This window comes from Pan troglodytes, chromosome 12 (genome assembly GCF_028858775.2).
Source record: "Pan troglodytes isolate AG18354 chromosome 12, NHGRI_mPanTro3-v2.0_pri, whole genome shotgun sequence".
Taxonomy (NCBI): Eukaryota; Metazoa; Chordata; class Mammalia; order Primates; family Hominidae; genus Pan; species Pan troglodytes.
In genome coordinates this window covers 67,587,033-67,614,224 of record NC_072410.2, presented here as the reverse complement: position 1 = coordinate 67,614,224, position 27,192 = coordinate 67,587,033, and the positions used below count along the sequence as shown (strand labels likewise).

At 39.3% G+C, this 27,192-nt stretch overlaps 1 protein-coding gene and 1 long non-coding RNA gene across 5 annotated transcripts in view; one reads left to right on the top strand and one right to left on the bottom strand.

Annotated features, from left to right (window-relative positions):
* The window catches only part of RTN4 (reticulon 4), a 77,906-nt gene extending 61,562 nt beyond the window's left edge, over positions 1-16,344 (bottom strand). Inside the window, exon 1 of one of the 4 annotated variants that reach the window (XM_009442335.5) lies at positions 15,345-16,344. In XM_009442335.5, coding sequence (XP_009440610.4) covers positions 15,345-15,900 — 556 coding nt within the window. In that variant the 5' untranslated portion in view covers positions 15,901-16,344. Of the gene's footprint in view, positions 1-14,710; positions 14,786-15,344 lie in introns of those variants that run through there. The other 3 variants (XM_009442336.5, XM_016943256.4, XM_054677181.1) reach the window with 3 other exon arrangements.
* A 117-nt stretch (positions 16,345-16,461) lies between these two features.
* LOC107973467 (uncharacterized) overlaps positions 16,462-27,192 on the top strand; it is a 36,163-nt gene continuing 25,432 nt past the window's right edge. The window contains exon 1 of the long non-coding RNA XR_001715777.3: positions 16,462-16,575. This is a non-coding gene — a long non-coding RNA (uncharacterized LOC107973467). The remainder of the gene's footprint in view (positions 16,576-27,192) is intronic.

Genomic DNA, 27,192 nt, shown 5'->3' with positions numbered 1-27,192 from the left:
TATCACCTCAAACATTTTTCTTTTCTTTGTGTTAGAAACATTACAATTCTTCTAGCTATTCTGAAATATAGAATAAATCATTAACTATAATTTCTTTACTGTACTATCAAATACTAGAACTTATTCCCTCTATCCAACTGTATTTTTGTACCCCAGGTGGCTTTAAATAGAAAAACACATAAAACAAGGTAATATACTGATTGGTTAACAAAAATATTGTGACAAGAGGCTTACAGGAGCCAAGTCTGTATTTCCCCTAAGAACAATGATTCAGTATTTGCTAATTCCCTGTTTTTGGTGGCTATACAGAACATAGTGACAGCTTAAAAAACAGAATTGGCTGTATTATTCAAAACATATTTTTTTAAATGACCAGGCATGGTGGCTCACACCTGTAATCTCAGGACTGTAGGAGGCTGGGGTAGGAGGACTGCTTGAGCCCTGGGGTACGAGACCAGCCAGGGCAACAAAGTGAGACCCCAACTCTCCAAAAAAATTAAAAAATTAGCCAGGCACAATAGCGTGTGCCTATAGTCCCACCTACTTGGGAGGCTGAGGTGGGAGCATCACTTGAGCCCAGGAGTTTGAGGCTGCAGTGGGTTATGATCAGGCCACTGGACTCCAGCCTGGGCAACAGAGTAAGACCTTATCTCTAAACGAACAAACAAAATATATAGAAAAAGTAAAGATTAATAAAGGTATTTTCAGATAAAAGCTGAAAACAGAAGCTGAAAGAATTTGTCACTAAGATACCTACAATACAAGAAATGTTAAATCAAGTTCTTCAGACTGAGAGAAAACGATATGAGATGTAAACTTTGATCTTTATGTAGGAATAAAGAATGGCAAAAATGGTAAATATATATGTAGACGTTGAATATACAGGTAGATGTTAATTTTTCTCATTTCTTAGTTTCTTCAAAGAATAATTAACTTTCTGAAGCACAAATAATCACAAAATATAATAACTATAATACATTTAGAAGCAAAACTTACGACAATAAAAGCACAAAGGATGAAAATAGTATATGAAAGTATGTTTTATTACATGTGAAACATGTAAGGTGGTATAATATTCTTGCTATTTTATGATAAATTGAGAATGCATTCTGTAATCCCTAGAACAGCCTCTTAAAAAATAAAGAGGTACAGCTAAAACCCCAACAGAGGAGATAAATCTGAATATTATAAAATCCTTGATTAATCCAGAAGAAGAAACAAAAGAAGAAAATCAAAGAACCCAAAAAGCAGATGGGACAAAGAAAAAACAAAGACACATACCCACACACCATCAGTTAGGATACAGATGATTTAGGCCCCACTACCAATGAACTAAACTGACTTTTATGGAACACTACAACCAACAATATAATACACATTCTTCTCAAGTACATATGGAACATTCACCAAGATAAAACATTTCCTGGGCTACAAAACAATCTCAATCTAAAACAAGTGAAATCATGCAGTCTATGTTCTACAATGAATTAAATCATCTAAAATATTCTAAAATGTTTAAAAATTAAACTACAGAATTCTAAATAATCCATGAATCAAAGAAAATAGGGGGAAAATTAAAGAAATTCTGAATCAAATGATCATGAAAATGTGTGGGATGCAGCAAAGTAATGCTTAGAGAGAAATGTATAGCTTTTAAATGCTTTTAGAAAAAAGGCTTAAAATCGAAGTGTAAAGCTTCCACTTTAAAAGAGCAAGTTAAATCCAAACAAGTAAAAGAAAATAAGTAGTAAAGAGCAGAAACCAATGATAGAAAACAGATTTAAAAAAAATCAATGAAACAAAAAGCTGCTTCCCTGAAAAGATCAACAGAATTGATAATCAACTAAAATGATCAAGACAGACAGAGACTGAGAGACAAAGAGAGGAAGCAAGTATTGAAAATAAAAGAGGGACTATTACTGTAGGTCCTAAAAACGTAAGAGAATATTATGCACACATTTATGACAATAAATTAGACAACTTAGATGAGTAGACAACTTCCTTGATGTCTACTTATCAAAATGAAAGACAAGTTTCTTTATACCCAGTCATCAAAATGAAATAGATGCATTCCTTGAAAGATGCAAATCACCAAAACTGACACAAGCAGAAATCAAAAATCAGAATAGCCCTATGTGACTATACTTGTAACTTAAAACCCCCACAAAGAAAACTAATATAAAACATCTAATGAATAGTACCAACCTTACACAAACTCTTTGAGCATATAAAGGAAAAGCAAACACTTCCCATAAAATTTTTATAGATTTATGCATTAATACCAAAACCAGACAAGGATATAACACGAAAATTAAAATTAATTTATATAACACTATTCCTCATAACCACACATGCAAAAAATCTTCAATAAAATAGTAGCAGATTGAATCCAGCAACTCATAGAAAGTATAATCATCACCAAATGTGGTTTAATTCCAGGAAGGTGAGGTTGGTTTAACATTCAAAATCAAACAATAGGCCGCGCGCAGTGGCTCATGCCTGTAATCCCAGCACTCTGGGAGGCTGAGGTGGGCAGATCACTTGAGGCCAAGAGTTTGAGACCAGCCTGGCCAACATGGTAAGACCCTGTCTCTACTAAAAATACAAAAATCACCCAGGTGTGGTGGCGTGCACCTGTAGTCCCAGCTACTCGGGAGGCTGAGGCACAAGAAACACTTGAAACCAGGAGGCAGAGGTTGCAGTGAGCCAATATCGTGCCACTGCACTCCAGCCCAGGCAACAGAGCAAGACTGTCTCAAAAAAAAAAAAAAAAAAAAAAATTTAAAAAATTTAAAAAGTTTTTTTTTAATCAAATAATGACATTCACTATAGTAACAACAGCTCGAAAAGGAAAAACCATATGATCATCTCAACAAATGTCAAAAACTTATCTGACAAATTTCAACACCTGTTATCATAAAAACTATCAGCAAACTAGGAATAGAAGGAAGCTTTCTCAACCTAAGAGTCAGGATATCTAGGAAAAATATGCAGCTAACATCATACTTAAAGGTGAAAGACTAATGCATTCACTCAAGATTCTGTGTAAAACAAGCAATCTACCAGGCTTCTCACAAAGATCTGAAGAAAAAAGTAAAACTATCTTAACTTACAGACAACAGGACTGTATAGTTGGAAAATCCTAAGGATTCAAAATAAAATAACCCTACCAAAGCTAGTAGTGAATTTATAAGGATACAGGATAGATGCAAAGACAGTACACAAAACTTAACTCTATTTCCATACAGTAGCAACAAAGAGAAAATGAAAATATTTTCTAAATATCACTCACTGTAACAAAAAAACATAAAATATTTAGGCATAAATTTGACAAGAGATGCACAAAACTGCTATACTGAAACACACTGACGAGAGAAATTACAGATGATCTAAACAACAGAGATATCACGTTCATGGGTTGAAAGATATAATATTGTTGAGTGTCAGGAAACAGTTCTCTATGAGTATATTGTGTTTTTACACATCTTCCCTTTGTTCCTATCTTTTAAAAACGTCTGTATTGTGAACAGCCTTGGAAAACAGGGACAGTTTCTTCTTCTTCAGCAACTAGCAGCCATGCTTATTATATGACACAAAAGATTTGTTTCCCTAAGCTTAAGATTTCTGTCTATAATACAACCTGCTACAGGTGCAGATCTCACTCAGCCATCTCAGTGTTGCTCCATGTGAAATGGAGCTGAGGGAACTGGCACATAGACAAAAACTACCTCAAAACGGATCAAGACAAACAAAAGCTAAAACTATCAAGCTTCTAGAAGAAACCAAAGTGTCTTCACAATCTTGGAAGGAGGCAAAAATGTCTTAGACATCACAAAGAAAGCACTAACCATGAAAGAAAAAGTAATTATGACTTCTCAAAATTAAAAATTTATACTCATCAAAAGAATCAATAAAATTAATAGGCAAGCTACAGACTAGGAGAATATATTCACAACACATGTATCAGACCAAAGATTTGTATTCATAATATATAGAGAGAACTCTTACTAATATGTAGGGAAAAAAAAGGCATACAACACAATTTAAGAATGGGCAAATTACTTGAACAGACACTTCACCAAAAAAAACACACACGCAAAGGACATGTAAAAGTCCTCTAATTCATTAGTCCCTAGGGAAATTTAGATTAAGACCACAATGAGGAACCACTACATAACCACTAAAATGGTTAGAATTTAAAAAACTGACAATATCAAATGTTGGTGAAAATGTAAAGCCACTAGAATTCTCACACACTGCTGGTGGAAGTGGTTGGGAGAACAGTTAAGCAACTTCTTATAAAGTTAAATATATAGTTACCCCATGACTCAGCAATTCTAGTCTCAAGTATTTACCTAAGAGAAATGAAAATATATGCATACAAAAATGTCTATGTAAGAATGTTCACAGCATTTTGTTCATAGTAGCCAAAAACTATAATCCAAACATCCAACGAGTGAATACATAATTAAACTGTGCTATATTCTTAGCATGGAATACCACTCAGCAGTTAAAAGGAACAAATTACTGATACCTGCAGCATCATTAGTAAGTCTTAAAAGCATCATGCTGAATGCAAGTAGCCAAGCACAAAATGTATGATTCCATTCATATGATTGATGCTTTAAAATACGTAAAACTAATCTATGATGAAAGAAATCAAAACAGTAGTTGTTTGGGATTGGTGTTGCAGGTAGGAACCAGAGCAAAGAATTGAAGGACTGACTGCCAAGGACCCAAGAGATCTTTCTAGGATGATAGAAATGTTTTATATCTTGTCAGAGGTGTGGATAAACTAATGTACGCATTTGTCAAAATGTAAAACTGTTGAAACTTAAAATTTATGCATTTTACTGCATGTAAATTATATCTTAATAAAAACATTAAGGTGAAAAAGGTGTATGGGCATTTTTCAACAAATAAATTGCAGAGAGAGAGAGACCACAAGCAAGGGAGAACTCTTCGATAGATTAAAAGACTAATAAGTCAAATTGATCTATTGTAATATGTGGACCTTACTCGAATTCTGATTCTAACTGTAAGAATAGAAAGAAAGAAAGAAAGACCATTTATGACATTCAGTACATAACAGTCAATGTGAGGCCAGGCGCGCTCGCTCACACCAGCACTTCGGGGGGCCAAGGCAGGTGAATCACCTGAGGTCAGGAGTTCGAGACCAGCCTGCCCAATATGGTGACACCCCATCTCTACTAAAAATACAAAAATTAGCCAGGTGTAGTGTTGGGTGCCTGTAATCACAGCTACTCAGAGACTGAGGCAGGAGAATCACTTGAACCCAGGAGGTGGAGGTTGCAGTGAGCCAAACTTACACCACTGCACTCCAGCCTGGGTGACAAGAGTGAAACTCCATCTCTAAATAAATAAATGGAAATGTGAACATTAGCTGGATGCTTGATACTAATTCTACTGTATTGAAGACATTTTAACCATAGTTTTACCCTCAACTCTTTTAGTATTCCATTAAAATATATACATGTTTGAGTCTATCAATCTTAAACTTAACCATATCCCCTGCAACATATTTCATTAACAAAATTTTAATAAGGGAACAAGAGTAAGTTTGGTTGATGAGAGAGGGTAAATGAGAAGGTATGTTGTAGGTGGCAGTTTCTCAGTCCTTGTTCAAAAGTGATGTCTTATAGCCCTAATCCTTATGTCAGATCTCTGTGCAGTACAGATGGCCTATAAAATATAATGAAATACTAACTTGATCTTCTATATTCTGATTTTCAATAATTCACCTATGCAAGCAAAAGCATCTAACAAAGTTTTTATCAAGTTATTTTATATAAAATTTGGTTCTTATACAAAATTAAAATATCAATTTGATAAAATAAAACTTTCCATAATTTAACAATGATGTTGATGAATTGAGACTGAGAAGTTCTAGACTATGAAAGGGATTTATATCACAGATACAAGCATCTTTGGTAACCTCTTCAGAAGAGAATAAATAGAAGTAAATTCCCTTATTTTCTGAGATCAAAACCTCTAGTAGCTTAAAAAGAAAAGTTGTAACACTTTTAGGTCACCTCCATCTACGGTTCTCAGGGCACTGAGATAAATGAACTCAATAATGGCACCTTCCAATTAGGCGAGTTTATAAATCAACCTACAAAGTTGGGGAGAAAGAACACGTAGGCAGACCTGGAATCCTTAAGTAAGCTTCTCTCTTTCCACAAAAGCAGTTCAGAGATCTGTAAATACGTCCTGTAAGGCCAATCACAAAACTCCTCCGGTTTTAAGAGCAGAAAATTCTTTACAACTAAGGGCCTGTATTTTTTCCTTCATCTGCTACCTATACCTCTCATAAGTATAACCTCTATTCATCTTTCTTGTCCTCTTACTCAGCCTTAGGCCTAGTTAAAAAAAAAAAAGGAATATATTAATTTTTTTCTTAATATTGAACTTCCAAGAGACCACCAATATAAGCAGCAACTCCAAACTCTTGAACAACAAAACTTTATAAACTTTCTGTATCTGTGGTAACAATTCCATCAATGAGAAAAACAAGCTATTAAAGAAATAATTATTTTTGAAAAGTAGAGGGCCACCTATGTAAAGAGACTGCTTTAAAAAAAAAAAAAATCCAGTATTTGGCAGCTATAGCTCCTGCTACAAGAGTACACAGAATATTTCTTTCTTTCTCAACACAATTTTTTTTTTTTTTGGAAATGAAAAAGCAGGAAGACTTAGCTTTCTTTCTCAGTCAATTATCAATTGAAAAGAGAGAGCCAAATACCTGTATAATTCAGTATGTTACAAGGACGCTAGAATATTTATTTTTAAAAGTCTCTAGTTCACCTAATTATATGCTAAATTTTTTTAAAATACATGTTAATAAAAAACATGTGTTTATGGAAAAATACACAATATCAACACCGAACGTATTTCAATTCTCCCCAAAATTAATCCATAAATGTAATGCAACCTACTAAAACTCCAACAGAGGGAGAGGGGACAAGATAAAAAAAATTTTAAGATGAAGTAGAAAATTATACACACATAAGATAGCCAAGAAAAATATTTATGGAAAAGCCGTTAAGCTAGTATTTAAAAATTATAGCACAACAGTCTGATACTTCTGTGTGAACTGACAGATAAATGGAAAAGCAGAGGAAATATTTCACCCATACTACAAGAATATGACAAAAATGGTATTTCAAAGTGGTTAAGAAGGATAATTCAAAATAAAAGGTATCGGAACAAATGGGAAATAATCTTGAAATATAAAATTATTTCACTACTTCACTCTCTAGAACAAAACAAACTGCAAATAAATCAAATAATTAAATGTTAAAATGAAATCATAAAAAGTATAAAAGTACTTACTAGGAGTAAACATGGGGGAAAATTTTTATGATCTTCAAGAAGGATTTTCTAAGAATTACATAAAACTCAATGACTTTTTTCACTTTTATGACTCAAAGTCATAAAAGAAAATGATAAATCTGACTACATAAAAATTTCTAAACAGAAAAACATACCATATGGTCAAAATACAAATAACAAATGAATAAAAAGTTTTCAAGACATATGACAAAAGGCTAGTTTCCTTACAATGCAGATTAACTGAATCTACGTATATGAGACCAAAAACCCAAAAGAATAGGCAAAAGCTGTTATCAGAAAAAATTTGACACCTAAGCCTATGAAAAATGACTCAAATTTAAAAGAACAATTTGCTAAACAATGTATTAGTTCACTAATATACTGTGTTGGTAAAGATATAAGGGAAAAGGTACCTTAACAAGTTGGTGGGAATAAAGGTTGGAACCATTCTTTGAATGACACTTTGGCATTAGCTACCAACATTTTAAATGCAAATATCCTTTGAAGCAGTAATACTACTTGCACAGATTTATCCTACAACATATATAATGGCATGTATTCCCAAAGAAGTATATACAAGAGTGTTCACAGAAATAGTATTTGTAAGAGAAAAAACTAAGTATCAACCCAAATAACCATCAATAAAGGACTGATTAAATAAAATATGGTACATCCCCAGAGTCCTCTGCATCTATTTTTGTGGAAAATACAGTGAAAAGGATATACATGTATAAATAAATATTTATCCACAGATTATCTCTAAACAGATACTCAAGAAACTACTAACAAAGGGTGGATCTACAGAAGACAATTTGTGGAAATCTGGGTAACAGGTAGAAAGAGTTACTTTTCTGTGTATTCTTGTAGTACTGTTTGGAATTGTTACCTTGTATATATAAATAAATAAATGCTTTCATAAGATTTGGGATTTTTATTGAGAGAAGATATTATAGTAATTCTAGAACTATACAGAATATGAAGATCAGCATCTTACTCATTCAACAAACTGTGTGCCTATCACATCTAAGGCACTGCAATGCAGACACAATGCATATAGTCCTTTTCCTCAAAGAAAAAGGTCACAGCACCTTTCCTCAAGGAGTACACTGTCTGGTGGAGGAAAGAAATCAGTAACCATACCATTACCTTATATAGAATGATATATACTATGAAGAGGTAAGAACAGAATATTATGGAAACACGTGATGAAAGCAACTTAAAAATCAATGATCATCATTCCAAGAAACATAAATATCAATAGCTTAAATATGAAATTATCAACTCCTCCTTTGGGGTTAAAAAGGATGATGATGGCATTAGTCTGAGAAAATCTTAGCATCAGTAAAACTGAGTCTCATCATTTTGCATACCTATGTCCTGCACTAGCTATCCACAAAGGTCACATTCATTCAAACACTACTGAGAACTATGGTTTTACCATTACCGTTCCCATCCCTTGTGCTGTCATCCTCAGAAGAACCTGATCCCTTTAGAAACAGAAACAAAAAGTCTCAAAGAATGTACCATAAGTATAGTATATCTGCAACATTTACTTCTATTTATTTAAGGGTTCCAGGGAAGAATCAAGAAATAGCCATTCAGTTTATACTTTTATCCTGGGCTAGCAAAGTACCTTTAAAAGGAACCATTAAATTGAGGCTTTGAATCAAGTTATTCTAATAAGTTGCTTGAAGGTATATTATGAAAATAACTGGCGGGGCACAGTGGCTCACACCTGTAATTTCAACACTTTCAGAAGTCGAGGTGGGAGAATTGCTTGAGCCCAGGAGTTCAAGACCAACCTGGCCAACATAGTAAGACCCCATCTTTAAAAAAATTAAAATAAGGCTGGGAGCAGCGGCTCACACCTGTAATCCCAGAACTGTGGGACGCCGAGGCAGGTGGGTCACCTGAGGTCAGGAGTTCAAGACCAGCCTGGCCAACATGGTGAAACCCCGTCTCTACTAAGAATACAAAAATTAGCCAGGTGTGGTGGCACATGCCTGTGGTCCCAGCTACTCGGGAGGCTGAGGCAGGTGAATTGCTGGAACCTAGGAGGTGGAGGTTGCAGTGAGCCAAGATTGCGCCACTGCACTCCAGCCTGGGCTACAGAGCAAGACTCCACCTCAAAAATAAAATAAAATAAAAATAAAAATATATTTAGGCTGGGTGTGGTGGCTCACGCCTGTAAACCCAGCACTTCGAGAAGACTGCTTGAGCTCAGGAATTTGAGCCCAGCCTGGGCAACATGGCGAAACCCTATCTGCACGAAAAATACAAAAATTAGCCGGGCGTGGTGGTACGTGCCTGTGGTCCCAGCTAGTTGGGAGGCTGAGGTGGCAGGATCACTTGAGCCCAGAAGATGAGGCTGCAGTGAGCCAAGACTGCACCACTATACTTTTAGCCTGGGTGAAAGAGCAAGACCCTGTCTCCAAAATATAAATACATAAATATAAAAGTTTTTTTAAAAAATAAAATTTTAAAAAAATTTTAAAAATAGCCAGCATGGTGGTGTGCACCTGTAGTCTCAGCTACCTGGGGGGCTGAAGTGGGAGGACTGCTTAAGCCCAGGAGGTCAAGGGTAGAGTGAGCCATAATCATGCCACTGCACTCCAGCCTGAGCGACAGAGTAAGACTCTGTCTCAAAAGTAACAAACAAACAAACAAAAAAAAAAAACTTGCCAGGCATGGTGGCTCATGCCTGTAATCCCAGCACTTTGGGAGGCCCAGGCAGGAGGATCGCTTCAGGCCCCAAGTTTGAGACCAGCCTGGACAAAAGTGAGAACATTGTTTTTTGGTTTTTAGATTTTTTAAAAGAAAATAACTACACGAAAAACAAAGCCAATTAATGGACAATAGGTAACATGCTCCTTTTCAGAAATGTTTTTATAACATGGCAAATCCTTTAAGTTTACAATAATATAGCACTAAAATAGCATGTTTTCTAAACACTATTCCATGCAGTTATTTATCAGTGGTTCCACATATATCCATCACTTCATTTTAAAAAGGATTTGAGAGAGTTTGCAAATCACTAAAAAAAAAAAAAAAAAAAAGACCACAAATTTGACACTGAGTTGCCCAGGAACCAATCTGAAACATAATTCACCACCATATCCATAAGGAGTATACTACTTATTCCCAACTTTTAAAAATAAGAAATGGCTTAACCAGAAATTATTCAGAATCATAAAAATGAAAGTGGGGAATGGACAGGGCATGACTTTCTTGTGTTTAGAAGCATCCACTTCCTGGGAACTTGGACTTTATATTAAGAACTGATACCTAATATTTAAACCATATGTCACTCAAAATCTTAAAATTTCTAATACATGCTACTACGCCAATAAAAATGATCATATAATAAATGGCTTCATGATAGTAAAAACTAGTAATTTTTAAGCCCCAACCCATAATCTGTATTTATGAGCAATATTCAATTTTATACAAATTTTCATGGCAATTAAATTTTGGCAGTCTCTGAAACTGATTTAATAAGCACTAATATTCTTTTCTTTGTCTTTACATTCATGGTTTCCAAGTCCTATCAATTCGTCTTTCATACAGCCTCTTCGTAAACTAACTATAAAAACAGATTCACAGCCAATTAAAGAAAGCGTGCTTCTTATACTCTTATATTCCTCCCTTCTATTCCATTTTCACTGAATGAACAAATAATGAAATAGTTCAGGTCCTACTCATCTCTCTCAGAACTACTGTAATAGCTTTCTAAATAATTCATCTGTTTTTCCTTCCCACCTATCTTGAATATTGTCACCAATTTTCTAATACTACTTTCACGGTGACTTGCCTCAGTTCAAATAACCTTCAATGGCTGTCTTCCCAAAGCCAAAAGCTCTAATTCGAGAGGGGGTGAAAAACAATAACTTTAGAAACAACAATTAATAAAAACAATTTTGGTTTCATAATATAAATTACCAAAAGCCAAGGGCAACTGGATAGCAGAGCATGGATGAAAGTGGAATGATAAAACCCAAATTCCTTAATTTGGCATTCAGTATCTTTCAGAATCCAGATCTACATATTTTCGGTCTTAATTACCCTTGGTTTAGAACATGTCCAGAGACCAGTTTGAAGTCACCCTTAATTATGTTTGCACTGCTCTCAAATCAATTTCTAGCCAGAGTTTTCTGCGCATATCCTCAAAGCCTAACTTAACCAACCACTAAGCCAAGTATTTTCCCATGAAAAATGGCCCTCAAGTGAGAGGTTTTAGTCTCACTTCAGTTACTGCATTGCGATGGAGATGCTCTGGGCACAACAGCAAACAGTAAAATTACAACTTATTAACAGATGAAAATCAGGGCTTACTCATAAATAACGTAAACAGCAATGTTAAACAGACAAGTGTCAGTGATCTAGAAACCCTCTCTTCCAGGTAGGCTAGTCTATGCTTCTAACCCTGCTCTGCACATTTCTCACCTTTGTCTCACATCAGTCCTCTCAGTAGCCCTGAATCTTCCAAACTTATTTTAGTTCCAAAATCACAATATAATTATTTAATAAGCATATTTTTATTTTTTTAAAAAGCTAAACGTTTTTACCATTGCCTGTTAGAGACCCCCAATGATCTGGGTGGGTAAGGCCACCTCTTCACTCTCCCACTAGTTTTTCTCACTAGTCTTACACTAGATTCTCAGACACAAAGAGCTCATTCCTGCCTCAGGGTTTTGCCCTGAAGTTGCTTGGAAATGTTTTCTCTCTGCAGCTCAAATCTCACCTTCTAAGCCTTTCTTAGTGTCACCTAACCTAAAAAAGCCCCCATAAATCCCCATCATTCTCTATGCCATTATCCTGTTTATTTTCCTCATAACACCACTATTCTGGGTTCTTTATTTATGTGCTTATTATCTGTACTCTCCCAAGGGGGAGCATGTGTCTTGCTTATTGCTATACCCTCAAAGCTTAGAATAGATCCTGTCTCTTGGTAGGTAATCACTAATGGGTTGAATTAATGAACAAACTCTTGAATGCATTAAGAAATCCAGACACATTGAAAATGGTTAACTATCCACAACCATAATCACAATGTTCTTACACTTACTAAAAAAACTAAAGTTTCCCAATAGGTATCATCAATATGGTATTAGGGAACTCTGTAGAACAGGCAATATTCTTTCCCCATTGCCTTCCAACCTCAGCATTCCAACACACAAGATTCCAAGAGAGTGCTGTCACCCCCTGAATCCCTAATGTTCAAAGACAGAACTCTTTTCTTTGTTCCCATACCATTACAAGATTAGTATGCTTTTGTCAATCATTAAACTTCCTGTGGCCAGGCACAGTGGCTCATGCCTGTAATCCCAACACTTTGGGAGGCCAAGGTGGGTGGATCACCAGAGGTCAGGAGTTCAAGACCAGCCTGGCCAACATGGTAAAATCCCGTCTCTACTAAAAATACAAAAATTAGCTATGCGTGGTGGCAGGCGCCTGTAATCCCAGCTACTTGGGAGGCTGAGGCAGGAGAATCACTTGAACCTGGGAGGCGGAGGTTGCAGTGAGCCAAGATTGCGTCATTGCACTCCAGCCTGGTGACAAGGGGGAGACTATCTCAAAAAAAAAAAAAAATTCCTGTTTAAAAACTTATTTCATATTTTTCTCTCTTACCTCAGTTTCCCTCAAGTATGTCTTTTTCATAAAGAAAAAAGAAAAGATTGAGTTACTCCTCATCTTCTAAGACCTTTAATATGGCAATTAGTGTTTTGAGTAGTATGGGGGTGAGGAGTCCGTCAACATCAAAATATTACTAAAAAGCATCGCAATTGGCTTATTTTCCCCCATTATGGAGAAGTGAATTGAGAAAAAAAAAAATCAGACTGATTTTCTTTTAAGAAATGAATCACCTCTAGCATCCTACAAGGCTATGAAGATTTCCAAGCAGGCAGTTACACTACTTGATTCTTGACCTTTTATACATAAAGCTCCTACTGCCAGTGGGACACTTTCTGTCCCCGAAGTAGCAAGTACTTATGAATGCATCTAATATTATGCATTCTCAGTCTCTAACAAACGTGATTTTTGTCGCTTCCAAAATAATTTCCCAAGATGAAAACGGCAATAAAACAATGTGCCTAATAATAACATACAATCCGGAACTTAGGTGAATGAAAGAACTTGAAAACTATTTTACAGACCATACACAGTCATGCCTCGCTGAACAGGGGGAACAGGATCTGAGAAATGTATTGTTAGGCAATTCTGTCGTTGTGCAAACCTCACAGTATACTTACACAAACCTAGATGGTAGAGCCTACTACACACCTATATGTAGGCTATATGGTATAATCAATTGCTCCTAGGCTACTGACCTATACAGGATGTTACTGTAGGCAACTGTAACACAATGGTATTTGTGTAGTGTTTATCTAAACATACCTAAAATAACACTGTACAAAGGATTAAAAGATGGCACACGTGTACAGGGCACTGGCCATGAATAGAGCTTGCCAGCCTGGAAGCTGCTGTGGACGTGAGTAGTGAGTGAATGTGAAGGCCTAGGACATTACCATGTACTACTGTACAACTTACAGACACTCTACGGTTAGGCTACACTAAATTTATCTTTAGATATATCTTTTCAATAATAAATCAACCTTAGCTTACTGTATCTTTTCTATTTTATAAACTTTTTGGCTCTTTTGTAATAACGTTTAACTTAAAACACAAACACATTTTAAAGCTATAGAAAAGAAATTTTATATTCTTATTCTATAAGCTTTTTTCTATTTTTTTTTTTAACCTTTGTTAAAAACTAAGATACAAACGCAAAACTCTAGGCCTACACAGGGTCAAGATCAAGACGTCGCTAGGCGGCAGGAATTTTTCAGCTCCATTACAACCTTATGGAGCCACCGTTGCAAATGCGGTCTGTCCTTGACCTAAACGTCGTTATGAGGCACGTGACCGTATTTTGATTCTGTAACCTAAAACATATCCTTCTGAAAAACAGTATTTCTAACCAATATATATGAAAATGTCTGTCTCAAAACATTTCTCTGTGTCTCATGGTAAATCTGCCACGAGTTCAATTAGCCAATTCCTGGCAAGGAATCCACAGGTTTTCCCTTCTTTAGGAATGTCAACCATTTTGCCTTTTATTTTTTTCTGTAAGATTCAATTATGATGCACTAAGAGGCTGGGCCAAGTCCACACTAACAGCAATTCCTCCGACCCTGCAGCTAAAACCCCGACAGAACTACGCCCCCTCGAACACAATGCCTAGATCCCCTTTCCCTGGCTCGGTTTAGCTGGTGGGGAGCAGTCCACATCACACCCCGGGGAGCTGGGCGGTGGCAGGACTTCACCAGAACTCTCTCCTTCCCATTTCTCCACGCACCACACCACTGGAGGCGCTCTCCCTTCACTGCGGTTGGGTCAATGTGGACGTTTTCCACTCGGCCAGCTCCCCACGAGCACAGGAGGAGGGGGAGGGGAAGCGCAAAGGGGCCACCCACGCCAGCCAGGAGGTGAGGAGGGAGCCCGGGGCAGAATGCAGGCCAACAGACCCGCAGCAAAATTGCACCTTTTCCAAAGGAGCTACCCAGACGGGTAGACAAAAGCACCTCCTAAAAATATCTGGGTGCCAAGGCCTTTCCTTCCTCACCTCGAAGCCCAACCAACCCAATAAATCCACAACCCTGGCTCTCGAGTATATACCCGGCTCCTGCTACGGGTGGGTGCCTAACTTCCGAGAATCGGTACTCTGGGCACCACACAGGGTGGAAGTGGGAGCCGGGAGCGGTGCACGTGTTCCCCGAAACCAAGAAGGACAATAAGAACAAACCCGGGCTCCAAGGGCCGCCCCACCCTTCTCCCCGCGCTTCCAACCAGACGGGGCGCCATCGCCCCAAAGTCCGCAGACAAAGCGCCCTCGGGGCGGAGAGGAGGGCCCAGCCCAAAGCATCTGGGGCTGCACACAAAAGAGGGAGGGGCGCGAGCGGCGGCGCGAAGCGAGAGGGCGCGGCACTCACCCACTGAGCCCGAGGAGCCCCTGCGCTTGGGCGCGGCCGGGGTGGAGGGGGGCGCGGCGGGAGCCGGGGCTGGCGGGGTCCACACGGGCTCTGCCTGGGGGCTCACGCTGGCCGGGGGAGGAGGGGGAGGCCGGGCCGGAGGCTCGTCGTCCTCAGGGAGCTTGGAGGGCGAGACTGCGGCAGCAGACAGCGGGGATGGCGCGGGCACGGTCGACGACACCGGGCTCGGGTCCCAAGACGGCTGCCGCTCCGGGGCGACGGGGGGAGCGGCCGGCAGGGGTCCCCGGGGCGCCGGCGGCACGAAGTCATTTCCGAAGTCCATCAGGGGCGCGCCGGCGGCAGGGGCGGTGGGCACTGGGGCCGCGGACAGCCCGGCGGCGGGCTTCCTCTCCAGCACCTCCAGCTCCTCCAGGTCTTCGTCCTCGTCCTCCTCTTCCTCCTCCTCTTCTTCCTCCTCGTCCTCGGGCTCCCTCACGAACTGGTACTTGAACGCGGGCTGCGGCCGGGGTGGGCTGTCCGAGGACGAGACCAGAGGCGACTGGTCCAGGTCTTCCATGGCTGGAGGGTGGAGATGATGCTGCAGCTGCTGCCGCCGCCGCCGGGGCCGCGTCTCAGAGCCGCGGGCGGTTGTGGGGGTTGGGGAGGACTGAGAGGGGCTGGGCCGACTGAGCCGAGGGACCTACTGTGGTGACGGCTCCCGGAACAATGAGACTGCTCCTCCTGCCTCCGCGCCGGTGATGCGCCACCCGCTCTGTCCCCAGTTGCCGCCGCCGCCCAGATGAGCTAGGAGTGAGGCCAGCGGACTCTCCGCCCAGTTTGGCGTGACTCACCCTCCCCGGGGGAGCGCAGGGACTGGCGCGGGAGGGAGAGAGCCAATCGGCTACAGGATCGAGAAGATAGGCGACCAGCCGGGCCAACGGAAAGGGAAGGAGATGAAAGTGGGTGGGGACTACGGCACTTCCTCTCTCTTACCGGCTGGGATTGCGTTCAATGGGCGGGGCTGAGAGCTGGGAGCTCCACCCCCACTTTGGGTAACTGTGAGTTGGGGTGGGGTCTTGGCCTTGCCCGCAGCTGGGGGTCCGTATGTCGTTAGAGCACTGGGAAAGGGGGCGGGCTGCTGGCTGGGAGGGGTCGGCGCGGTTTCTGGCGCGCCACCGGAAGGGCGTTATCCTGGGGGAACTGAGAGTGGAAACTTTCCTCCCGGGAAAGGAAGAAACCCGACTGGAGAAAGGTATTAACGGGACTGTGAAGTGGGCCCTAAGGATTTTTAAAGATTTTTGAAATAAAAGGTTATATGTTCACTTAAAGTTCCAAACTACATCACTACTACTACCACCCTAAAATAAGAAAAAAATTGTTTTTTGACAGTTAGGCTCACTCAGTCTAAACCGCAGCCCCCGAAATTGGGAGGAAAACAGCTGTGCTGAATTAACTAGGGATCTGGGGCCGACCATTTGAAAGTCTGCTCTTCTTCCAAAGAGAGTTTGGGGCCTTGCCTGCTGGACTCTTACATGGTAAGAGAGTGAGTCACCCAAAGAGAGAGGCAGCGGGGAGACAGGAAAGTGGAAATACAAAGATGCCTTGGAAAGCTAATTTGGTTCTCGTTACATTTCAGTCACCTTAGGTTCATGAGTCAACATTTCGGATGATTCAGGCTTTCTGGGAGTCAGGAAGCCCCATAGTCATTGGTTTGATATGCAGGAATAAGCATGATCCCCATTCCACTTTTTATGAGGCTGGAGAGTTTAAAGAAAGTAGTTGCAGAACATCTTTGTAAGAATCAGGATCCTTTTATCTTTCTGATTTACCTTTCAAAAATATTCACTGCATGCCTACTCTGGAGGCCCTGGAGAGAAGAGGATAACCTGCTTTCAAGTTGCTCAAAGTCTAAATCTGTGCTGTACCTGACAGGTACTGGCTACTTGTGGCTACTGATTGAACACTCAGAATGTATGTAGCTAGGCTGAAATTAGATGTGCTGTAAGTGTAAAATGCGCACTGGATTTCAAGAATTAGTACCTCCGAAATGTAAAATATCTCAGCTTTCGTGTTGACTGAATGTTGAAATTGATATTTTGGATATATTGGGATAAGTATAATATTATTAAATTAATTTTACTTGTTCTTTTTAAAGCAGCTTCTAGAGTTTTTTAAATACATAATGCCTCACATTATATTTCTTTTGGACAGTGCTAGTCTAGATTAATAATTAAGAAAGTTTGATTGCCATGGGGAATCACTGGCAAATTCTTAGCTCCAACTAATTTATATTACTGTGGCTTAATTTGGGTATTAAAAAAGAAAAGTAAGAGTTGGAGGGAGGGATAAATAGGTGGAACACAGAAGATTTTGGGGGCAGTGAAAGTGTTCTGTATTATCCTGTAATGGTGGATACATAACATTATGCATTTGACAAAACCCACAGGACTATACAACAGAAAGAGTGAACCCTAATGTAGACTATTGACTTTAGTTAATGATATATCAATATCAGTTCATCAGTTGTAACAAATGTACCACCTCAATGCGTTATGTTAATAATAGAGGAAACTGTGGCTGGGGGCAGGAGTGGGAGTGTATGGGAACTCTGTACTTCCTGTTCAACTTTTCTGTAAACCTAAAACTGCTCTAAGAAATAAAGTTTATGAACCTTTAAAAAAGGAAAAGAATAAAGATTTCCTGGCAATGTTACTTGATTGGGTTAATTATCAACAATATATTCAAGACCTATCACATTAATTCCACAGAGAGCTGGCTTTATTTGTACAAAACGTTTGTGACTTGCTTTGAGTTTGGTTTTATTTTTTGGAGGGATTGGGAAGAGTAGGAAGAGAGATGTATTGATGTAGAATTTTGGGGCGGGAAGTTAATGCCAAATGAATTTAAACAAAACAAATTTCTACAATGATGACTACAAGAGACATATTTGAAGTCTTTGTCAAATATTTATCAAAAATTATCAAAAATTTGCCTGATTTTCAACCAATTGCATAAACATACAAAAATATACTAACAGTATTTTATGATACGACCTTTTCTGTTGTCACAGTTTAGCTATCAGCAGTCTTCCCTGCATGCTTTTCCCACTATGACTGTTCTGAAATTCCTTAATGATAAGTTTCACAGGGCTTTTATGTATGTCCAATATAAACAAATTACGTTATTTGCAAGTTGTTCATATGACATTTCTGCATTCATATATACCTGTACCTACTACTACTAAAATAGTCTCAAAGGAGTATCTTTAATCAAAGTTTCACAAAAGAATAATTATAAATAGATTTACAATTTTAATAGGAAATAGCAGTTAATATTGATGCAATAATATAAGCACTATCTGGTGCAGAATAAAAATAAATTTTATTAATCTCAGTGACTTCTAAAAAAATAAGTATTTGATAGATAGATGAGTAAAGAGTTTGCCCAGCTTTCATAGAATGATCAACAAAGCAAAAAGAAAGGAGGCTGTTGCTGCTCTACCACAATTAAAAGTAAAGCTAGTTAGACATTGTTGTAACTAGATGTAAATATCACTATCACTAACAAAATTCTGGTGGACATTTGAACCAGTTAAAAGAAAAATGCACATTCTAGATACTAATAATAGTTTTAAAATAATTATTCAATAATTTATATTTGAAAATAGCTTATCGGACGGGCACGGTGACTCATGCCTATAATCCCAGCACTTTGGGTGGCTGAGGCGAGTAGATCTCTTGAGGTCAGGAGTTTGAGACCAGCCTGGCCAACATGGTGAAACCCCATCTCTACTAAAAATACCAAATTAGCAGGGCATGGTGGTGCACACCTGTAACCCCAGCTACTTGGGAGGCTGAGGCAGGAGAATTGCTTGGACCTGAGAGGCAGGGGTTGCAGTGAGCCAGGATCATGCCATTGCACTCCAGCCTGGGTGAAAAGAGCGAAACTCCATCTCAAAAAAAAAAAAAAGAAACAAAGAAAAGAAAATACCTTATCAGAAGTAGAAGATTAAAGTTTTCAGATACCACTGGTTAGTAGCTGTTCTCTCTGAGAACACTAAAAGAGATCCAGCCTGGTAGAATCATAGAATCTCAGGGTTGGGAGAACTTTGGGAGGTCAGCTTAACCAATCTCTCTTCCATTATCATGGTCTCACTTATAAGCAAGAGCTAAATAAAGTGTACATATGGACATAGAGTTTGGAATGATAGTGGAGACTCAGAAGACTGGAGAGAAGGAGAGGGGATGATGAGAAATTCCTTATTGGTACAATGTACATTATTAGGGTGATGGATACACTAAAAGGGTGACCACTATGCAATCAATACATGCAAAAAAATTACACTTGTACCCATAAATTTATACAAATAAAAAATTTAAATAGTTAAAATAAAAAAATTCTTAAGAGTACCAAAATGATGTTTCAGTCTCTTTTAAATAGAAAGATTGAATGTAATTCAGTGGTGCTCTTGAATACAGGCCAGTCATTTTCAGTAGGTGAAAAAGCTGTGGTTGACTGCTCTTGAAACAGGTGTGTCTGTAATCCACCTCTCATCTTTCTTATCTTGCTGAACCATCCCTTTTGTGCTTTCACTTTATACTTTTTAATAAGAGAAATATTTGTTGGGTATACAGTCTGCACCAGGCCCTGCTCAAGACTTTGAAGAATACAGCACTAAGCCAAACAGACACAAACATGCTTGCATGTTTTCAGTAAGAGACCTATTACTTGGGGAAATCACCGCTTCCATTTCTATAGTATTATACCTTATTTGCAGAATGCTAAATTGACACATAAACTGGTATTTGTAGAACAAGTTAATTGTCCTTGCATTATGTATGCCCCTCAAAAGAGTTAAAAGGCGTAGGATGGGTATACTCTTGCCTACATGTAGCAGGACGTGAACACCAGAGTGGGTTCGGTAAGAGAAGAAAGATGAGAGGTGGATTGTAGAGAAACCTGTTCCAAGAGCAGTCAACCACAGCTTTTTCACCTCTGAAAATGACTTGCCTGTGTTCAGGAGCGCCACTGAATGACATTTGACCTTTCTACGTAAAAAGGACTGAAATATCATTTTGGCACCCTTAAGTGAAAAATTAACAGCGTGCTAAGTTGTTGTCCCTATCATTTTGCTGGGATTTTAGATTTTATGAAATGTACCATTTTGTGAAATGCAGTTCATGGTTCTGTTCAACATCTTAACATATTAAATCCATTCTGTAATAAGAATAGAAATATAAATGTAAGATCAACTTCTTCAGTCATGTTAGTTAAGCATTGACAGTTAGTGTTGGATCTAAAATTAAAATGTTAAGTCCCAAAAAGAAATCCCATAATAAGCAAGTGAAAGCCATAATTAAAACTGAACCAAATCTTTCTCTTTTAACTGTTTTCGGTCCCCTGCATTATTAGAAATTAGGCTATTTGAATATGCATTGTTTCCCTGGAGAAATTTATTTTGATCTAGCAAAAAAATTATTTCAGATCCGAGAAAGTTAATTTTGATCTACCAGTACAAAACCAAGCAGAAGACATCCTATGCTGTCTTAGACAAATAAAAATGTGTCCTCATATGAAGAAAGAAGGCAGAAAAGAGTCCACAAAATTTAACAACTCATTCTAATATATAACTTATTATTTTTAATACTTAACGGTTGAAGTCTAAGTTCTGTTATTTAATCTTCAATGGAGATAGATAGAAACCAAGTGGTCACTGTCTTTAAACATTGTTCATTGATTCAACTAAAACCTACTGACCTTGGCCGGGCGCGGTGGCTCACGCCTGTAATCCCAGCACTTTGGGAGGCCGAGGCAGGCGGATCACGAGGTCAGGAGATCAGGATGATCCTGGCTAACATGGTGAAACCCCGTCTCTACTAAAAATACAAAAAAAAATTAGCCAGGCGTGGTGGCGGGCGCCTGTAGTCCCAGCTACTCAGGAGGCTGAGGCAGGAGAATGGCGTGAACCTGGGAGGCAGAGCTTGCAGTGAGCAGAGATCGCGCCACTGCACTCCAGCCTGGGCGACAGAGCGAGACTCCGTCTCAAAAAAAAAAACAAAAAAAAACAAAAACAAAAACCTACTGACCATCTAGGCTCTGGTGATAAATAATAGATAAAACACATTTCCTAATGTCAAAGAATGTATAGTTTACATAAGAATGTATATCTATAAATATGTGTATATATAGATGTATACATGTATAAACATATATGTATATGATATAGATTTATGTATCTATATATACATGTATGTGTTTGTGTGTGTGTGTGTGTGTGTGTGTATATATATATCTGTACACACACAGTAGTTCCACTTAATCCATGCTTTCACTTTCCGTGGTCTTAGTTACACTCAGTCAGCTGCAGTTCAAAAATATTAAAATGAAAACTCCAGAAATAAACAATTCATAAGTTTTAAATTGTGTGCTGTTCTGAGTAGCATGATGAAATCTCAAGCAGTCCCCTTCTGTCCCTCAAGGGAGGTGAATCATCCCTTTGTCCAGTGATCACACTATCTATGCTCCCTGCCCTCCCCTCGTGATAGTCACTTAGCAGCCATCCCTGGGATCAGATCGGCTGTCATGGTATCACAGTGCTGCATTCAGGTAACCCTTATTTTACGTAACAATGGCCCCAGAGTGTGAGGGTAAGGACGCTGGCAATCTGGATATGCCAAAGAGAAGTCATAAAGTGCTTCCTTTACATGAAAAGGTGAGCCGGCTGTGGTGGCTCGTACCTGTAATTCCACACTTTGAGAGGTGAAGGTGGGCAAATCACTTGAGGTCAGGAGTTCAGGACCAGCTTGGGCAACATGGCGAACCTGATTTCTACAAAAAATACAAAAATTAGCTGGGCGTGATGGAGTGTGTCACCCAAACTGGGTGACAGAGCAAGACCCCATTTCAAAAAAAAAAAAGTCAGGTAGAAGTGAAACTTCTCTGGATATCCTCTTTCTGTAGTTTTGACTTTCAAATTATGTAACTGTATTGCCTATTTAAAAAGTATTTAATTTAGAAATTATTGTTGAAATAAGTTCCCAATATAGTGATTATGTGTTCTGCATCACAACTCAGGATGCCCACTCTGTTTATTAAAGCAGAGTAAAAAAAACAGGTTGGAATTTTAAAACTCAGGCCTATGTAACAAAGCCAGAAATTTTACAATGGAGAATCAGAGGTTATGCAATAAGATATAATTCCTAGGTTTAGGTAGTAGGCTTGATCTCAAAATAAGGCTTGTTATCCAGAAAGTAACCCAACCCCCTTCATAGACCTCTTTGGGATGCTTTGAAGACTTCTGACCCCAGAAAAAATGCACAGACACAAAACATAATTTTTCAATGGTTCATGCATGTTTCAAAGCCCATCCATGGATGTCAATAAATTTAGCTGCCAATACATTTACATTGCTCTCCTATTTAACTGGAGATGAATTTACATACCTGAAACAACTAAATAACCATACAGTGGTATTAAATATCTGCATAGCTTAGCAAGAAAGCCAAATAGGGAAGAAATCAGTGGGTCTGATATGATGTATGCGGATTTTTTGGAGGAGCTGAGAAATGACCTCACTCTCAAAATAGTAGGATTCGGAGGCATAGAAGGTACAGAAAATAGAGCACAGGCATTTGAGAAGAGAGCAAAGTATATATGGGAACCACAGGACACAGGTCTAATTGAAGTAAGGATTTGTATTAGCAAATTGTATAAGGAAAGCACCTAGCACAGAGTCAGGCACTTCGGTCCTCAATTAATAGTAATTATTATTATTATTGCTACTATTAGAGCAGAATAAGGTCACATAGCTAAGGTGAAGCCATGTTCTAAAGGACCTTGAATGTCACAAAAGCAATTAAGACTTGATAAGTCACTCTATTTTTGAGCAGAAGAACTTGATTGAGCAAACTATTTGGAACATGTGAAGAATGCGTTTGAGAAAGTGAAAAGAGGATGGGTACTAAGAGTAGTTCACCCAGGCCTGGTGGTTCACGCCTATAATCCCAGCACCTAGGGAGGCCAAAGCAGAGGCTTGCTTGAGGCCAGTAGTTTGAGAACAGCCTGGGCAACATAGCAAAAACCCATCTCTACAAAAAATAAAAAATTAGCTGGGTGTGATTGTGCATGCATGTGGTTCTAGCTACTTGGGAGGCTAAGACGGGAGGATCGCTTGAGCCAAGGAGGTCGAGGTTACAGTAAGCCATGATTGTACCATTGCCCTCCAGCTTGGGCAACAGAGCAAAATCCTATCTCAAAAATAAAATAAATAAATAATAGAGTAGTTCAGTGGGTTTTGATCACAAAGCTAAAGAGAACTAAAACTAGGATGGTGGGAGTGGAAATAAAGGACCTATTTGAGGGACTTTAAAAACTGGAGAGGCCTCAGGGACTGATTCATGATCTACAAGGGATAAAGGAGAGGGAAAAGTTGGAGGGAATATTTTTAAATTTACATTATTATAATCATTTCCTTATTAAATATTACTAAATTAATCTTCTATTCTTTAGATTCTATGAGTGTTGCACTACTAGAATGTTTGTTCTGGGTAAAGGATGCAAACATCCTTGATGAAGCTCCCCACGGATCTTACCAAAACTAGGCTGAGATATGATGTAGGAGGGAATCAGGGGTTTCTCTTCAGCCATGAACAGCTTTTAACTGAATGTGTAGGTGGTGATAATGTTAAATGTACCACACAAAATCAGATTCATTTTTTTACCCATACGAAATTTCCATGGTGTACATGCCAGCTACCAGCCACTTTCAGGCTTGTCTATGCTTAACAGCTTCTGAACTGTTTGTTGATGAAATTTTAGTGGAAATTCTTATAGTAGAATCCCAAATGTTCTCTTACTGTGTTAAGCCTGATTCATGGTAGTTGGAGGTTTTCATTCTCTCTTGGTGATTACATTGGGTCTGCAGCTGCTGGAAGCAGAAAGAAGAGGGAAAATAAAGTGGTGCTTCCAGGTTGCTAAGAAAAATGGGAAAAAATCAAAGAAATGACAGATAGCTTTAGAAATCATCTCTACAGTCAAGGTTTATTTCAGTCACGTGGCAGCTCTGTTAGTTGTTCCTGGTACATTGTACAGTCAAAAATGCAATTCTGGTTTAAGTTTTGGCTTTCTTTTTTGATAATTTTTTTAAAAATTAAAATAATAGCGAGGAGGGTCTCACGGTGTTGCCCAGGTTGGTCTTGAACTCTTGAGCTCAAGTGATCGTCGCCACCTCAGCCTCCCAGAGTGCTGGGATTACAGGCATGAGCCACCATGCCTGGCCTAAGTTTTGGCTTTCAGAAGGTAGTGTGATACCTAGAGAACATGGTGCCAGAAAACTTGGGTTCTAATTCCAGGTTTATCTCTAATAACGGAGATGACCTTGAGCAAGTCAATTCATTTTTTTTTCAACCCAGCCTATGACAAGGTATTGTTTCAGGAATAAGTGAAATTTCATTGTCAAAGCTCTTTGTAAATGTAAAGCATCACAGAAAAATAAGGTATTTGTTGGGACTTTTTACTTTTTGTTTTGCCTCTGCTGATCTCGACATCCCAAGGACAAAATCTATGATTTAGATTTTTTAAAATATACTTAATACATATAGTAGAAATTTAATTAATACTTTTTTTGTTTTTGAGACAGTCTCACTCTGTTGCCCAGGATGGAGTGCAGTGGTGCGATCACGGCTCACTGTAGCCTCAACACCCCAGGCTCAAGCCATCCTCCCACCTCAGCCTCCGGAGTAGATGGGACTACAAGTACGCACCACCACACCTGGCTAATTTTTGTATATTTACTGAAGATGGGGTTTCAGGCCGGGCGCAGTGGCTCATGCTTATAATCCCAGCACTTTGGGAGGCCAAGGTGGGTGTATCGCTTGAGGTCAGGAGTTCGAGACCAGCCTGGCCAACATGGGGAAACCCTGTCTCTACTAAAAATACAAAAATTAGCCGGGTGTCATGGCAGGTGCCTGTAATCCCAGCTACTCAGGAGACTGAGGCAGGAGAATCGCTTGAACCCAGGAGGTGGAGGTTGCAGTGAGCCAAGATTGCACTACTGCATTCCAGCCTGGGCATCGGAGTGAGACTCTGTCTCAAAAAAGAGAGAGAGAGAAAGAGACAGAGAGATGGGGTTTCACCATGTTGCCCAAGCTGGTCTCTAACTCCTGGGTTCAAGCGATCCTCCTGCCTTGGCCTCCCAAAGTGCTGGGATTACAGGGGTGAGCCACCCTGCCCCCAGCCGTAATACGTTTTGATTAATGATGCAAACAAGGGGGAAACTCTCCTGGAATGTCGCTGGCTAATGGATTGAAACTGCAGTCAGCCAGTGGGTGTCTTGCTATCTTCCCACAGCAGTAGTAGGAGAAGGAGATAAGGTGGAGAGTAAGGGGAGAAAAAAATAGATTGGATTTCTAACAATCTCCCAAAAAACACACAGAATTTAGCTTTTTATATTTGGCTATTTTTATTACAAAAAGCTAATTCAATGCCCTGGACTTTGAAAGGAATGGGCATGGGGCAATACAGTTAACAATAGTATCTTGCCATTATTTTACCTTTTTAATGTTTTCTATCTTTTACTTGTTTCTTTGCAGTTCCATAGATTTTCATACCTCTTTAGTGCTAATTATAGCATATAGTTGTCATATTTCAGTTATACCTATTTTTAAGTGCAGTGATCTCTTGACAGATGTCTGCTGGATTCCCAATGTCAGTGGAACTCATGGTTAATTTCTACATTCCTTTATCATCCTCACATATTCATTCATTTAACAAATATGCAAGGAGTGCTACTATATGCTGGACAGTGTATTAAGCACTGGTTATGGAAGCAAAATAGGCACAATCCTTGCCCTCATGCAACTCACAGTCTGGTGGCAGAGTATGCTAAAGACTTTTTGGGCCGGCCACGGTGGATCACAGCTATAATCCCAGCACTTTGGGAGGCCAAGGCGGATGGATCGCTTGATTCCAGGAGTTTGAGACCAGCCTGGGTAACATGGCAAAATACCATCTCTACAAAAAATACAAAAATTAGCTAGCGTGGTGGCACGCACCTGTAGTCCCAGCTATTCAGGAGGCTGAGGTGGGAGGATTACTTGAGCCTACGAGGTCAAGGCTGTGGTCAGCCAAGATCATACCACTGTACTCCAGCTTGTGTGAGAGAGCACAATCCTGTCTCAAAATAAAGAAGACTTCTTGTTGGCCCCTAGTATCCATTATCCTATTCTTTAGAAGTGGCCCTCCAATACTAAAGAATGTTAAGTAAATAACAGTCATCATGACATTCTTCGTCTAAATTTTAGTATGCATATTTTAAAAATAAGAATTTTTTTTTTTTTTTTGAGATAGAGTCTCACTCTGTCACCCAGGCTGGAGTGCAGTGGCACCATCTCAGTTCACTGCAACCTCCGCCTCCTGGGTTCCAGCAATTTTCCTGCCTCAGCCTCCCAAGTAGCTGGGGTTACAGGCACACGCCACCACACCCAGCTGATTTGTATTTTTAGTAGGGACGGGGTTTCACCATGTTGGCCAGGCTGGTCTCAAACTCCTGACCTCAGGTGATCCACCCACCATGGCCTCCCAAAGTGCTGGGATTACAGACGTGAGCCACCAAGTTTTCCTACATAGCCAAAATAACAATCACAGCTGACAGTAGTAATAATTCCTTAATAGCATATTATATTTGAATACCCATGCATATTGAAATTTCTCCAGTTGTCCACGCAATGTCCTTTACAGCTGGTTTATCCAAACCAGGATCCAACTGAGGACCACACATCACATCTGGTTGTTATGTCCCCTCAGTCTCTTTGAAATATATCAGTCCCTTTATTCACGATACTGCAATGTTAAAGAGACAGAAACAGGAACA